At 40.0% G+C, this 16,824-nt stretch overlaps 1 protein-coding gene across 1 annotated transcript; it reads right to left on the bottom strand.

Annotated features, from left to right (window-relative positions):
- Positions 1-12,040: 12,040 nt before the first annotated feature.
- Positions 12,041-16,766, bottom strand: LOC115154771 (aristaless-related homeobox protein). The gene is made up of 5 exons (XM_029701338.1): positions 16,313-16,766; positions 15,472-16,009; positions 14,474-14,519; positions 13,267-13,571; positions 12,041-13,095 (listed from the first exon to the last, which is right to left on the bottom strand). The coding sequence occupies exons 1-5, from the start codon at positions 16,497-16,499 to the stop codon at positions 12,870-12,872; spliced, it is 1,302 nt and encodes a 433-aa protein (XP_029557198.1). The 5' UTR covers positions 16,500-16,766; the 3' UTR covers positions 12,041-12,869.
- Positions 16,767-16,824: the final 58 nt, after the last annotated feature.

The raw sequence follows: 16,824 nt of genomic DNA on the forward strand, positions 1-16,824 counted from the left end.
AATGGTTAAGGTAAGGGTTAAGGTTTGGGATAGGATTCAAACATTAAGTTTAGGCACTCATTCTGAATGGTTAAGGTAATCGTCATGGTTTGGGATAGGGTTCAAACATTAAGTTTAGGCACTCATTCTGAATGGTTAAGGTAAGGGGTACGGTTTGGGATAGGGTTCAAACATTAAGTTTAGGCAGTCATTCTGAATGGTTAAGGTAAGGGGTAAGGTTTGGGATAGGGTTCAAACATTAAGTTTAGGCACTCATTCTGAATGGTTAAGGTAAGGTGTAAGGTTTGGGATAGGGTTCAAATAAAAAACTAGTGTCCTTGACTGGGATCAAACATGCAACCTTCCGATCGAGAGTCCACAACACCCTAGCAATACCCAAGCCTACTTGATGGCAATAGCTCTCACTCTTGCCCCTAGTGGCCGGTTTTGAAGGCATTTTCCTCAGGACATGGATAGATGTCTTATTTCAGTTTCAATCCCGTACAACCTGGCTGGATGGAGCTCTAATCATTTGCTTAACTGTTGATTTTAGGTGTAGCAAAGCATTCTGTTTGAACTACTAGACTGGACACCAATGTGGACTGAATAATTTCAGGTATTGGACAGTAGTTTTAAGGTGTGTTTTTTCCCTGTTGGCCATTGTGCGTGTGTGTGGGTTCGTGGGGGTGGGTGGGGGGTGGGGGGGGGGGCTTGTAGAGGGGGTTGCAGTCAAAGGAGGGGGAATATTGAATTGCTCTGATAAAGAAGTAATTTCACAGATGGTTTAGTCCAGCGTTGCTCAGGCTGAAAAATCTGCAACTTTGTGGTGAAATGGCTTTTAGCCTTACAACAAAATAAATCAACAAAGAGGAGTCATGGGGTGTCATATTGTGTGTGTGTGTGTGTGTGTGTGTGTGTGCGTGTGCGTGTGTGTGTGTGTACTTGGTTGGAGGTGAAGGGTTCATTATAGTGCATTGTGCATTACTGAATTGACAGGCTACAGTGCATGGGTCAACAGTTGCCAAGCCAAACGAAAGTATTGAGAGCAATTAAAACCATTCCCATATCTTCTTAATTCCCCCCCTAAGTGTTATTCATGCGAGGATTGCATGGCTTCTATGGTGACACACAGTGGCGCAGGCCCAATAATGACAATTAACAGAAAGAATAGCGCCTAATCAAATTGACAGTCACTGCTCATCAGCTCCGCACACAATGCCTTATCAAAACAGACTATTATGAAGGAGGTACTTTCTCCGCTTTTCTCCGTGGCTCGTGTGTATGACCGGAACAACAGTGGCAGGTGTTGTGTTGGGTTAGGGCAATTACTGACACATTTACAAACAAAACAAAAGGTTTCCACAGCTCTGTTCCCATCTCTCACAGATAACACAGGGAACGGCGCAGGATACATCTTTGCTCCTCCACAACAATATTTCTCCTGATACATTTCTCGTGATCTCTTTGTGGGTGGCAGTTTTGATGATGAAATACTTTGGAGGCTAGCTCTGATAGAAGCCCAGCTATTTGTCCAGTCACTCCTGTAGAATCCATTTCTACAATTCCTGACCCCCTCAGACTGTCTAATTTTATTCTCCAGTAAAGCCAGTTGAAATGTTTTCAATAGGGAGGGGGTAGAACAAATGATGTTCCTATATATTCCTCTCAGGTCAAGACATTTTGACAGCGCTCGTTTTAGCAGTGGATGCAATCAAGACGCATCCACAATGCAAAGTGGACCAATCACTGTCCTAGGAGCCGGGATGAGGAGACCGAGGGAAGGAGGAATACTCTGCACCATCGCGCTGCTTGGACGGCCCATGTTGATTGAAAACAGTCCTCAGACTCAGGGAATTGATAGGGAGAGTAATTGACGAGAGGGCAAAAGGATAGCCCTTCATAAATAATGGGACATGGAGCATGTGTTTGAGCTGGCAGGCTAGGCCTCGTTTGGAACGCTCACGTCCAGATCCAGGCCTGGTATTTTCATCTGGAGCACTGAGAGACCTAAGGGATCGTTATCATCACACGTTGCCGTGATTGATGTCACTTGATTGAAAAAGGGGACCCTCTTACAATGGATTCGTTTAAATGTGAGTGAACACTTTGGGAGTTTGGAGTGAAAGGCAGGGAGGCTGGTTGGTTGTGTAATCAATAGATGAACGCTCATCTGTCTAAGCCGGAGTCGAGGGGAGAGGCTAACGTGATTATGTCTTCGTCCTCCGTTCTTCAGACACCACTTAGGCATTCATGAACTATTGCTGTATATATTTATTCATCACTTTATTTGTATTCCCTCAGATTCAGGGGCCACTGTTCAGCAGCGCGCGATAGTTCACCCGTATAATTTTGTGAAAACACACACACATCAAGACAAACAAACACACACCTCTACTGACAATAAAATCCATTTGCATGTTAAACTCCCTTCAATAAGACATTGTAGTGATTCCCTCATACATTTCTACATAACTGAAAGCATGCAATACCCTATTGCAATACCTACTACAGAAATATGTGTAATCATGCAGTACCAAACACTATAAGCTGCTTGGCTAGAATTAATGATAAATACATTTGCATCTTTTTTCAACCACTACACTCAAAATGGAATACACAACTTGGTCCAACATGAAAGGCAAGCCAGTTGGAAATTTGATTCATTCTTCCCTATGAATATTTCTGCCAATGCTGTACGGATGAGACCATAGAACAATGATTGGACTCAGTTCTGTGGTTCACTGATCAGGCCCCTGTAATTTAGTACCTACCAGATTTGGCCCCTGGTCATCTGCAAACAGACCTACAAAAGCATAGTTCCCTGAAGAACGTGTTCTCTCACCTGCATCACATAGAAACCTTCTAAACCAATTTCCCCTTAATCATTCACAGGCACATTTGTTCCCTTTTCCTCTTAAAACACAATTGCTCAGGAATAAGCTCTGATTTATGAATAGGACGGGCAAAAGCGAAGAGAGAGGGATAGAGAGAGAAGTGGAGGAAGGAGTAGAGGAGTACATATGATTGAGATTCAGGGGACGGCGTTCACAGCTGATCTACATGTAGACCACAATCCTCTCTGCCTGATTGCTGGCTACCAAGTTAAATGTGGAGACAATTTGAAACACAGTGTGAGCTATTCAGTGAAACATAAAAACATAGACAACTGAATATCCGATATCAACAGATTCTCGTTAGACTTTGATTCTATTCTTATTAGAAGAACTTTTCATTTCCCGTCTTGCTACTGCTCTCTATTTTCTCTCATGCCCTGTATCTGTAACTCCTCATGTCATATAACGTGGTCTGTGCGATTACATGCATATTTACGTGTAATTTACCACATTGATAACTTAAAATGGTCCTTGATCCGCTTTGCTCATTTTCTCTCAGCCTTCATGTCTACCCGGTACTCACTCAGCCCACCTACCACCCCCTGAGCCCTGCAGCATTGTGAATCCACTGGTACAATTGTCAAATTAATTATTCATTCTCTGCAATTACCCTTGCACAAAGAACTTTCCTCTGCTCGGAGTGATGATTAAATTAACAGCTATTCCAGCTGCCTAATAACATCTAATAGAATATTCATAAGCAGCTCAAATGGAATGTGTTATCTCCATTAACTTCATCATGCTCACTTAATTACATGCTTGTTATTGTATTTACACCTTGTTAGCACTCACTGAAGCTGATACACTCACTGACTGGCTGTACGCCTGTAGAAGAGATTATCACAGCATCTCTCTCTCTCTCCTCATCTCTCCCTCCTATTTTCCTGTCTCCTTTAGTTGTAGTTTTCTTGAGTTATTTTGCAATCTTCCGTTATCTTTTTTGTTTTGCTATTTTCTCCTCTCATTTTTTGGCCCAGTCATTTTAGGTCCCTTTTTTTTTTTTAAGATTCATTATCTTTTCTCTTCATCTTTCTATTCATCGTCCTGTGCTGTAAGGCATGCCATTTGACTTGTGATATGACCCCTGCTGTGCTCGAGCGGTTCTCGCAGGTGAAAGTGTTCAAGGGAAAAAGATGCCGCATACAGCCCCTACTGCTTTAAAGTGATCTATCTACCTCTCCACTCCTCGCATCGTGAAAATACAAATCGGAGAGAGCGAGAAAGGAAAAATATCTCATCTTGAAGAATTGATGCCATGTTTTCTTTTAGGTTGATTACCTTTAATCCTCCTCTTTATTCTTTCCTGCATTCTCTTGTATTGGGATTGGTTGGTGCACTCATCATGTGCTCATCTCTCAGGTTTCACCCCTGACCCTCAATCCGTGCCAGTTGAGCAGTATTTGTCCAACTCTTGGTGAAAGGCCTGGCTGTGTGATGGCCATTGTCACAATCCCTGTTACTCAGCGATGGTCATTAATTGTGTGTTTGAAATGATAAACAATGATCATCTTTCAATAAAAACTGATTGTTAAACGTGTTACTACGTTTTCAATTTACACTCCTATACTTACACTCTACTTATTCTTTGCAAATATATTTACCTCTTTCCGTATTTTTCTCTTTCCTTAGATTCTCTCTCCCTCTGTCCTTTACCTCATTTCCCCTCTATTCATCTCATCTAATTTGTACCTTCAGAATACATAAATGGAAGAATAGGCATGAAATGGTCTTCCATGGGAAGGTTTGAATTATGTCGGGAATACTCAAGAAAATGTTTTTCTATAGCAGAATTATAATGATGTTTTGTAAATCTCCCTCTGTCTCTGAGCTACCTACCCAATGCCCACCCTTTCTCCTATTTTCGCTCCCTCTCTCCTTTTTCTCTTCTAGTTGCCCACATGGCAGTAAATCAAAGTTTGGTTATCACTCCCCTACAGCTGTGCGGTGGAGTAAATGGTCCCCTTTTCTCCAGCACGGTGGGAAAAGTCAATAGCCCATCTACAGAGTGGGTAAACCCTCTCTCACTCTCTCTCACTCTATTTTCTCTGAATTCCAAGGATGGGCTTTCCACTGCAGTCCTATTATAGTGCACTATTGTCCATTTGATAGCGAGTTACTTTTTTATGTTATTGATGGACTAATTTGTAGGGCCAACAAAATGCCTGGCATCTGAGGCAGAAGTTGCCCAGTGACAACTTCCACTTGGTGGCTGACGCTGGCTAATGCTCATGCTGCATTTATTAGCCCCTGTTGATCCAAATTATAACGTTCCATTGTTTCATGGCCTGTGTGGCCTGTTGTCCTATTGTCGGAAATAACACAACTTGTGTGTGGTTACCCAAATGTGTTCAAATGCGTCTTGGCATTCAGATGAGTGTTTTAGCAAGGCCTGTTTTCCTCTTTGAGGCTACGCCAAAGACTGTCGAACAACCGTCACAATGTGACAGGTGTTTGGCTCTTCTTAATTTTCTTCTTGCCTCCCCGTCTTTTTTTAATGCCTGGATTAGGCTAGGCCTACTCAGTGAAATTCGATGTATTATGTTGCTGATAGGCCTTTGAAGGGGGATTGGTGTAGGCCTAGTCCTGCTCTATGATTCTCTCACCGTTATTCATTACGTTGTCGAATATGTAAGTAGCCTACTTCAGGGAAATAATGGTATCCCCAGCCTTTTGACAGACAAAGTGATTTCCTTGTTGCTCTGAATGGAACGCTATGAGATGACAAACCGCTTAATAAAGTCGTCTAATTTGATGCAGGAGAAGGAGCTGCAAAGGAATTAACGCAAGTCACACAATATTAGTGCCAGATTTAAGTCATTTAATGCGTTTCAAACTCTTATCAGTCCTTATCCGGGGACAGGCTTCGTTAATCGGTTTATAATCTATTTTTAAAGATTCTTTCTCGAGATGCAGATGAGTGGCTTCTATGTTACTTTTGAAAAAATGATCAATTTTATACATAGAAATTGACGTTCTAGGTAATTAACCAATCACAACCGTCCTGCATGATTGCACATTCAGCAAATCACGAGCAGAGGAAGTTCTCTTTGAATCCAATTTCCCATTAACTGTGTTGGTGGTGCTCATAAAATATATAATAACTTTAAAAGTAGCAGAGAGCCCACTCTGGGCTCGTACTTGTAGACTATATTGTTTAAAACAATATGTTTAAAAATGAACAAAATCAGAAAGGGTGCTTTCGAGATATTAATATGAATCGTTTTAATGTTAAATAAATGAATGTGTAAAATTGTATTTCAGAATGTAGGTATATTTCATATTTCAGAGCACACTATTAGGAGAGCATAGTGACACCAAGCAGTTGTCTGTATCATGTATGCTTCATGAATCATTGGGTCTTACAGGGGGCATATATAGGTCTTAAAACTTAAAAGGGCCTAAAATGGCCACTTTCATCGTGATTTTTTGTGTTACAAATGTAAAAAGCATATCAAACATCCTTGTAAAAACGGTAAATGTAATAACACCTATAAATGTAATAACTTTTCGATTTGTAATAACTTTTCGATTGTGTATGTAATAAACCCAGTAAATAAAATAACTTACCTGGAAACGTAATAAAATGTTGAACGGTAAAATTAACTTTTCCGCTAACTGTAATAAGATTACATCAACCAGTGGTTATTACATTAGCCAGTGAGTAACAACTTTTTATGAATAATGTAATCTGATATACCTTTCTTGGCCTTTTATAAACACATTTCATGCAATTCTACTAGACTTTATATGACTGGAGACATTAGCGGAATCTTTTTTAATACTACAAACATTACATTGTAGCCTACACTCTAAGAATTAGATGTTCAATAATGAACCTTGAAATGTAAAAAAGCTTATTTTCATCTGGAGAATTCCTCTTTCTTATATTAAATGGTTCTTGGAGGAACCTCAGAGCGAAAAGGTTCCTCAGGAAACGTTCAATATGCTCGCGCCCTCTTATTATCAATAGCTTGCGCACAACTACTGTCAACAAGAAAAAAAAGTACACTCAAGTTTATGCACACTTCATTTTATCAGGTGGTATAACGTCCACTGAAGACACCAGACGCAATTTTATGGAAATTCAGTTATTCATGTACGAGTGCATTTCTCATGGAGTGCATTCAGAAAATATTCACACCGCTTGGCTTATTTCACATTTTGTTATGTTACAGCCTGAATTTAAAATAGATTAAATTGAGGTTTTGTGTCACTGACCTACACATAATACCCCATAATGTCAAAGTAGAATTATGTTTTTAAAATTTGTACAAATTAATTCAAAATGAAAAGATGAAATGTATTGAATCAATAGGTATACAAACCCTTTGTTATGGCAAGCCTAAATACGTTTGTGTGCAATAATAGTGTTTAACATGATTTTTTGAAAGACTACCTCATCTCTGTACCCCACACATACAATTATCTGTAAGGTCCCACAGTCAAGCAGCGAATTTAAAACAGATTCAACCACAAAGAGGGAGGTTTTTCAATGCCTTGCAAAGAAGGGCACCTATTGGTAAGACATTGAATATCCCTTTGAGCATGGTGAAGTTATTAATTACACGTTGGATGCTGTATCAATACTCAGTTACCAGATAGGATGGAAACCGTTACGGAATTTCACCATGAGGCCAATGATGACTTTAAAACAGTTACGGAGTTTAACGGCTGTGATAGGAGAAAGTGAGGATGGATCAACAACATTGTAGTTACTAACACAATACTAACCTGAATGACAAAGTGAACAGAATAAAAATATTTAAAAACATGCATCCTGTTTGCAATAAGGCACTAAAGTAAAACTGCAAAACAATTGATAAAGAATTGTACTTTATGTCCTGAATAGAAAGCCTTATGCTCAGGGAAAATTCAACACAACACATCACTGAGTACCACTCTTCATATTTTCAAGCATGGTGATGGCTGCATCATGTTATGGGTATGCTTGTCATCGGCAAAGTCTAGGGAGTTTTTTAAAAATAAAAATAAATGGAATAGAACTAAGCACAGGCAAAATCCTAGAGGAAAACCTGGTTCAGTCTGCTTTCCAAAATACACTGGGAGACAAATTCACCTTTCAGCAGGACAATAATTTATCATGACAAGATGACAATGTGAGTGGCATAGTTACAGTTTTGACTTAAATCGGCTTGAAAATTTATGGCAATACTTGAAAATGGCTGTATAGCGATGATCAGAAACCAACTTGACAGAACTTCAAAAAATTTTTAAGAATAATGTGAAAATATTGTGCAATACAGGTGTTCAAAGCTCTTAGAGACTTACCCAGAAAGACTCACCGTTGTAAATCACTAGCAAAGGTGATTCTAACATGTATTGACTCAGGGGTGTGAATAGTTACATAAATGAGATATTTCTGTATTTCATTTTCAAAAAATGTGGGTTTCACCAAGGGATTTTGTGTGTATGAGAGAGAGAAAAAAAGATTTCATCCATTTTGAATTCAGTTTGTAACACAACAAAATGTGGAATAAATCAAGTTTATGAATACTCTCTGAAGTAAGCATTATATCACAATGATATAGGAAAGAAGATCCAACTAAAGATTGCAACAGAATATAAATTATTGCTCTAATCTGTCACATGCACTTATGTTAGCTTTTTCAAAAACTTTAAAAATGGCAATAATGATGTTCAAAGTAGACCAACCTACAGAATAAACCAACAGCCCACAACAATAACATTCTCAGTAATGGTTACATATATGTTTTTGATATTGCTATGACTGTGATATGTTGTTGTTTATCTACCTTAGTTGATTGCACTGACTGTCAGTCACTCTGGATAAGACCGTCTGCTGAATGACCAAAATGTAAATGTAAAACCAACACTTGCAAAGCATGTTGGGTATTGTTCTAATGAACCATGCCCCCAAAGAAGTACAAATTCGGTTGGTGCTGACCAGATCCAAATCTGAACGAGTCATAGACTTCTAGGCTATGTTTCACACGTTTGAACATCACATTACAGTATGGCAGTTTAGTACAGTAGATCACAGTTGAGCACCGTAGAGTATATTACAGTATGGTATGGTACAGGACAGTCACGCTTTATTCAGTAGAGTAGAGTACAGTAGAGTATGGTACAGTACAGTAGAGGTTAATTCAGTAGGGTAAAGTGCGGTAGAGTACAGTACGGTTTAATTCAGTAGAGTACAGTTTAGTTCAGTAGAGTAGAGTACATTATAGTAAAGTAGGGTACAATACAGTACACTATACTTTACTTTATTGTACTCTACTGTGCTCTACTGTACTGTACTCTACTGTAGAGGACAATATAATGTGGTCCTCTGTTGCTCAGTTGGTAGAGCATGGCTTTGGTGCTTGCAATGCCAGGATAGTGGGTTTGATTCCCGGGACCACCGATATGTTAAATGTATACACGCATGACTGTAAATTGCTTTGGATAAAGGTGTCTGCTAAATGGCATATGTATTATAATTTTTTATTTATATTTTATTTCACCTTTATTTAACCAGGTAGGCCAGTTGAGAACAAGTTCTCATTTACAACTGCGACCTATTACTGTACTAGGTTTCTTTACTGTACTGTAATGTACTGTACTCTGCTATGTTTGACTGAACTGTACTGTACTGTGCTGTCCAAACTTGTGAAACATAGATGTCTATGATTGGTTCTGATTTGGTCTGGACCAATTATAGGCGTCTATTTTTGGCCCAAATCAAGACCAGACCAAAAAAATACTTCCAAAAGATATCACCTGATTTGCCTTATTTGCCTTAAAGGTTAAATAAAAAAAATTGCAAAGAAATGGCAAATGCTTAGTGGGTTAGGCCTATAGGCCCTATAAGAAAAGCAATCCCGCTGGTGACAGCTGAAATAAGGCTGCTGCAAGTGCTCCTTTTATCTAAATTATTTCCTCAAAAATCCACTTGATTGTGTCATTAAAATGAGACGAGATTAGCAAGTAAAATAAATTAGGGGTTTTCAATGAAGAACAATAAATTAATTAATTAATCCAAGAGGTCATTTCACACGATTTGGTTCAGCACCATGGAAGGGGTCAAATGGGGGAGAAGATTACTTTTTTTGCAAGGAGTAGTAGGCTAACTGCTATCGAGTTAACTTCAATGGGAGGACTCGCGGATTAAGACCTGAGCTCCTCACTGTTTTACCGGACCCCCCCCACAGGCCCCGCAAGGCCCACGAGCTCTGGGGGCCATTGCGCCTGTCATCGATGTCTATATATATATAATTGTACAGTAACCCTTCCAAAAAGTATTTGATAAACCTGTTTAATGTCCACATGTACTAGGAAGTTAAGTGTTTGTTTCTTGGGCTTCAAGAATGTGACGAATGAAAGTGCCTCAAGCCTTGTAAAATAAATAATTGAACTGAAAGTAAGGGGATAGCGGTGAACAAATGCGTGGTCAAGGTTACGAAGGCCCCAGTGCAGTGAGTGGCATGAGTCTTGTGTTAAAAAGCGCATATCAGAACTAGAGCCTAATGCTTCTTAGGGTAGTTCTTTATTAGTTTTAGTTCAGTTAACGATATCTTCGCAGAAGCGACAGTTACCAGGATGGTTAAAAGCGGCTTGATTGCCGTAGCAACATCAGGGAAAATGGTCAGAAGGAGTGGTGCTTCAAATAAGCCGTTCTGCAACATATTTAATTCAACCTCTCGTTCTCCTTAATTGCCGGCCTCAACACGTGAACCAACCAGCGTTTGAGTTGTGTGGTTGCAGTATCAACAGACCCTTTTCTCCTGGAAACATGCATCATTCAATATTAACTTTAAATGGTGTGAAGCGCAATGGACATATCATGCAAAATGTCTCAGGAAAGACTGTCTGGGTTATCAATACTTAGTATATAGAAAACAGTCGGCCCCGCAACCTTAGGCCTAGGCCTGCACACAAAAATGTACAGCCCCCTACATATAAAAAGGAGAGAGACAACAGACACAGATACACTTTTTTAAGAGAAAGAAAGAGAGAAAGAGACAGACGTGGAGAGAGCAAGGAATACTTCAGGAGAATTGTTAGGCTATTTAATGTGTAACGTCTATAGAAGAAAAGTGTATAAATAGCAGCTACATAGCAGCTTAGTACTATATATATATGGCTATAGATAGCATTGGCTACACTGCACAATAAAACAATCCCTTGTAAGATAGTGTTTTGAGGGTGGACTGGCTCTATTATTTGGCATCCAACAAATGTAAATGCCAGGAGTTTGCTAAATGGCATTGGCTTTTGGATTGAAACCGGTGCTTTGGTTAGATGACTTGAAAATAGAGCTCTTTGGCCACACCAGTGGTGGGTTTGGTGTCAATGAGAATGCATGAGCAGAAAATAACCCACTTTCTACTGTGAAATATGGTGGTTGATGTTATGGGGCTATTTTGCTTCCACTGGTCCTGGGGCCCTTGTTGAGGTCAACGGCGTCATTAACTTTACCTAGTACCAGGACATTTTAGCCAAAAACCTGGTTGCCTCTGCCAGGAGGCTGAAACTTGGCCGCAAGTGGATCTTTCAGCAAGATAATAACCCCAAGCACAAATCAAAATCAGCAAAGAAATGGTTAATTGGCAACAAAAATCTACATTTTGCAATGGCCATCTGTCTCTGGACTTGAAACCCATTGGGTTTGGATTAAAGAGGGCAGTCCATAAGGACAGACGAAGGATATCAAAGATCTGGAAGGATTATGTATGGAGGAATGGTCTAAGATCCCTCCCAATGTGTTTCTCAAAGTCATAAAACATTTAGGAAAAAGGTCTTGAAAATAGGGGTGTCAATCATTTTTACCCCTACCTTTTTGAGAAAAAAAGTATTACTTCTTAAACAAAATAAAAATGTTCTGAGCAACTGTATTAGTATAAAATAATATAATTTCCCAAATGTTTTTAGCATACAATATAGCTCAGTATTTGATCTATTTATTTTATACAGTAATTTTTCCTCATCTTTATCAAAGTATAAATCATTTCGAACTCCACTGTATGACCATATAAATCCTTAATTCACACCTTTGTCCCTGAATCCAGCTCTTGAGATCCATCAGTGAGACTGTAGGCTACACCAGTATTTGGAGAGACCACTGTTTATGTCGTCTGTTGCAAGCTTGTTATTATATTGCTTCATGCTGTTGAATACACCTCTCAATTCTGTCCACAGAATTATTTCACTTTAAATTTTTTATTTCACTGCAACACAGTTAAAAGCAACGAAAGGTGAAACGTTTTCCATTTGACAGTTTATTGTCTTAGCTCTTTTCAACTGATTCATCTGAAACCAGGAAATAATCTTTAAAATAAAATTCAATTTTCCTGCTGAAGACTTCCTTCTGGCTCATACAGGACTGATCATAAATACAAACTTGAATAACCAACTAATTTAAGAAGACTGCGAAAATCTATCAACAGACACCATGTTATCAATACATGAAATGTACATTATATGATATTTAAACTTACACAGTCTGTAGTCTACAGCATTTCTCTCCATTTGAACCTCTCCAGAGTCTAGATCTATCCCTTTGGTGGCTTGTAGCACAGTGTTTTTCCAACTCCGGTCCTCGATTATCCCCAACAGTACATGTTTTTTTGTTGTGGCCCCGGAAAATCACATCTGATTCTAGTTGTCAACTAATCGTGAAGCCCTTGACAAATTGAATCGGGTGTTTTTGTCCGGGGCTACAACAAAAATGTGTGCTGTTGTTGATACTGGAGTTGGTAAACACTGCGTAGCACCCTGTGAGAAGCTGCTAACGGGTCATTCCTGAGGGTCAAAGGGCAGGGAGTCCACTTTTTTTTTTTCTTCTCTCTTCTTCAGTTGATGAGGAAAGCATGTTTCACTGTTGTGGAGAGTGTGGAGTAACAGAACTTTGGGACAACTAACTGGGGAGGAGTTTAGACAAGGTAAAGTTGTGCTATACCACTTCTAAGCTGCTATTCCTTTGGTCATGACTCATGCTCCGTGTAGGGGGAATTGGAGGGAGTTTGATGTCTCTCAACACACCTCCTTCCCAGTCATGCTGGAAGGTAGGATGTTGAGTTGTGTCAGCTGAGCTGAGTGCTCTTTAGCTTTGAGCCGCAGTGCTGCGATGCTGGAGGCCCGGCGGTCCACAGGCGAGGAGGGGGAGGGCTCTGACAATGCCATCGGGGGCTGGACTGGAGTCTCTACAGCGGGTATGGGCTGGCGTAAGAGTGTCAGAGGACCCATGCTAGAGAAGAGTCTGCCGATGGAGGAAGAGAGAGTGAGAAGGTTGGACGAGAGAGGGGAGATACAGAAGATGACAGAAGGGAACGAGAGAAAAGTGAGAAATAGTTCATTAGACATACAATCCAGATGGCACCGATCCAATCAGATGCAGCCTTACTAATGTAGAGCTGTGGGCAGTGCTCACCTTCCAAAGGAGGGGCTAATAAAGGTGGGGTGTCTAAACATGGCTGCTCCCAGAAAGGGGCCAAATCCCAGGGGGGAGGCAGAGCTAGCAAGGGGCTGGGTCAGACCCTGGAACGAGGTGGCTGCAGCAGTCCAGGCAGACTCCAGGGAGGGGTGAGAGTGGGGCGAGAAAGGACTTCCCTCCAGGTAGTGGCTCAAGTGGTGTGCTGCACCCAGGGGTCCAGAGAAGGGGTGTCCTGGGGGGTGAGTCTGAACCCCGGCTTTCTCCCGCTTCCGCCACTTAGCTCGGCGGTTTTGGAACCACACCTTAGAGAGAGGGAGGAAGAGAAAGACCATTAGGCCTAGGATTGAGGATAGGTTTCATTTATTTCAAAATGTTGGGGAACAGTTGTCTATTTATTAATTGTTTTACTTATTACAAATCGGGCATGACAATAAAGCACATTTTGTGCAAATTGAAAGTAAATCAACTTGTGTGGAGACAGTGAAGAGAACAGAGAGGGAGAGAATGTGCAACCAGGTTCCCCCCTCCCATTCAGACTTGACACTGGCTATAAAATGAAACATATGGAATTTACAAGGTTTTATCACCTCTCCAACGAGTGATTTGCTCATCTACATCTCTGAAGGGAGTGACATGTGGGAGAGGTAAATGCGTAGTCTGGTGTCTAAGGTTGAGACTCAAGTTTCAAAATGTAAGCAATGTTCTAAATGAGGATGGTAGGGTAGCTAACCTACAATGGCGTTTATCTCACTTAAGGTGTGAGAAATCCGATCAATGCGCGGCTATTATAATAAGAAGATGGGAAATCAAATAGCATTACCCCGCCACGGCTATGCAAGGAGTTCACTTCCGTCAATACTGGCTCTGTTTGCGCTGTTAAGATCATGATACGGTCATGAACGCCCTGAAGCGAATTCATTTTTCTGGTGTGTTTGAATAATTTCACCTCTCGCTGCATGTCTAAAGTGAACTGTATTACAAATGTATTACATATGTATTACACATGTAGTAATAATAATACTCCTAATGTACAATTATGTCTATAATATACAATGTTATTATAATTAACGTTATTAAAGGCTACCTTTTAATGTTGTTGCATGTCATCGAAATTAAATATGATAGTAGAATGACTAGCACTAATAGGCTATTGTAGCCTGGTCACAATAATGTCAAATATAAACTAATAATAATTGACACTCACTTGCACACGAGCCTCAGTGAGATCCAACCGCATCGCTAACTCCTCCCTAAATCGAAAGAAGAAAACAATTGCACATGATATAATACAGTTATCATCACAGATTTCGTCGTACAATTCCAAATCCAACGATGACAATAACACAAGCCTAAATGATAACAATACAAATGACATTATATTAAATCAATATCGTCGTTGGATTAGGCTATGTGCGTAGGCTTCTTTGAAAATAAATAATATAAATTGTGCCTACATTATCTCTACCAATAGCCATGAATCTTCTTCCAAACGTGCTTTTGAGAATCAAGCAATAAATATCCTATCTCACAAATATGTTTTTGTAAAGATGCAATTATGCCAACAACATTTTTTATCTGTAGCAGCCAACTTCAATTGACATCAAGAATTGAAACGTTTTGTAAAAATCTTTTTGGGGAAATCTTTTTGGCAGCCACAATTAGGCTATCAATAATACAAATCCACAATAACAATTCATAATAATTCAAATGAGAACGACTATGTGCAGATCAACATTACAATTGGTCTCAACTGTTATTCTATTCCTTGATAGGGATTGTTGCGCGCACACTTCTTTTAAAATTTCGTTTTGTTGTGTGTGATTTATATTGTTAGTGTATTACATGTATTATTATTATTATTATTGAGTAATTATCATCATGAATAATAATAATGTCATGAATAATATTACTCTTCTGACAATGCTCAAATATAATAATAAAATATGTTTCATATTCTTACATTTCTAAGCCAAACAATGTCCATATTATAATATGTTTTTAATCACCTCAATGCAAGAATTGACTATTAAGAAAGGCTCACTTTCGAATCATATCTCTAGACTTCCTATTTGTATTATACATTTTTTATTTTTATTTAAGAGCACAGTGTTTATTTTTATGACCATAAACCTATAGGCATATATGCAACAGATTTTCAGAGTGTTCAAATAACTGATAAGTGCAGGCAAATGAGAACGCTACCTCGTGAACACATCGGGGTAGTGCGTCTTCTGGAAAGCTCTCTCCAACTCCTCAAGCTGATAACTGGTAAACGTAGTCCTGTATCTCCTCTGTTTTCGCTTTAGCATCCCCTCCTCTGAGTCACTGCCAGCTGAGAGGCACACGCTGTCCTCTCCGTCTTTAACATCTCCATTGATGTGCAAACTCTCTCCGTTCTTTGGGGACATTTCTGTGTCTTCGCAGATAAGCTCATTGCCGGTGTCCTCCTCGAACTTCAGTGCGCCAAGTTCCGCGTGCTCCTCTGTCCGTCGCCCGAGGTTCCTATCTTCCTCGCTCTGACTGTGGGACGCGTTTTCCCTATATGATTTACTGCGGCTGATGCTAACTTGTGGCGCCTGAGTGATTTTCAGATTTTCGTAGACTTTGTCTAGAGGACGCTCCCTCTCTTCTTGCTCCTCATTCAAGTGAATTCCCCGTCTGGAATCCATGAGCTTTCCCCCTGGGCCATACAGACGCTGCAATTTGGGGGGCAGGTGCATGTCCGCATCTTTCTGAGAGGCTGCAAAGAGAGATAGTTTATTTTAAGGAATTTATAAATAATCAACAGCGCAACACGCAATATGATACGTTTCATCACATTATAATAGCCCTTTTTACAAGGCAATGTTGTTTATAGGACATAGGCTTCTTTAAAACCCCTTAGGCCTAATGAAATGTACTTTAAATGCAAAGAACATTCGCCACATTAAATAAAATGCAAGTGTGTTTAGCTGCAAATGCAGTATACATGTGGAGATGGTTTCTATAATTGCATATGGGTTACAGAGAAAGTTAGCTGTCAACCTACAATATGTTGTCTTACCTTCACAAGGCGCATTATGCTCCGCACTCCCAGTCAGTAGCATTGGTAAACTTTGCATTCCTGTGAGTCTGACTTTGAGGGGACTTCGTCGGCCGAGAATGCTTTCGATGCAGTATGATGAAAGCATGGGCGATTTAGGTTTACTTTCGATTGTGCCCGAGGCATCTTTCTCATTTGGATGGCTCATGTCTTGCGCCTAACAGGTGAGCCTCTAGTCTGGACAGAGCTTGAATTCGTAAACGCCTACTCTTCGACCGCCCTGCCTCCCCTCTCTCTTCCTCTGTCTACACTGACATCTGAATGCTACTTTACTTACCACACTTTCCAAATCTGTCGCATCCACGTATCCTTGGCTTCCTATTGGTTGCCAGATGAGAAGAGAAACATCATAGCCCCGGATTAATTGTCAGTCAAGTTAAATTTCAAGAATCAGCCAGATCATAGACTATCTTTTTTCAAGAGCTGTTTCCCTACATTTCCATGTTTAGATCAGATGGCACTTTGACATATGG

The sequence above is a fragment of the Salmo trutta genome, chromosome 19 (assembly GCF_901001165.1).
Source record: "Salmo trutta chromosome 19, fSalTru1.1, whole genome shotgun sequence".
In the NCBI taxonomy this organism is placed as follows: domain Eukaryota; kingdom Metazoa; phylum Chordata; class Actinopteri; order Salmoniformes; family Salmonidae; genus Salmo; species Salmo trutta.

Excerpts from the sequence above, each read along its gene's own strand:
- LOC115154771 (XM_029701338.1), bottom strand. The coding sequence starts at position 16,499 with ATGAGCCATCCAAATGAGAAAGATGCCTCGGGCACAATCGAAAGTAAA. Across the intron at positions 16,010-16,312 it reads GCATAATGCGCCTTGTGAAG|CCTCTCAGAAAGATGCGGAC; the intron begins GTAAGACAACAT and ends CTCTCTTTGCAG. Across the intron at positions 13,096-13,266 it reads ATTAGCCCCTCCTTTGGAAG|ACTCTTCTCTAGCATGGGTC; the intron begins GTGAGCACTGCC and ends CTCCATCGGCAG.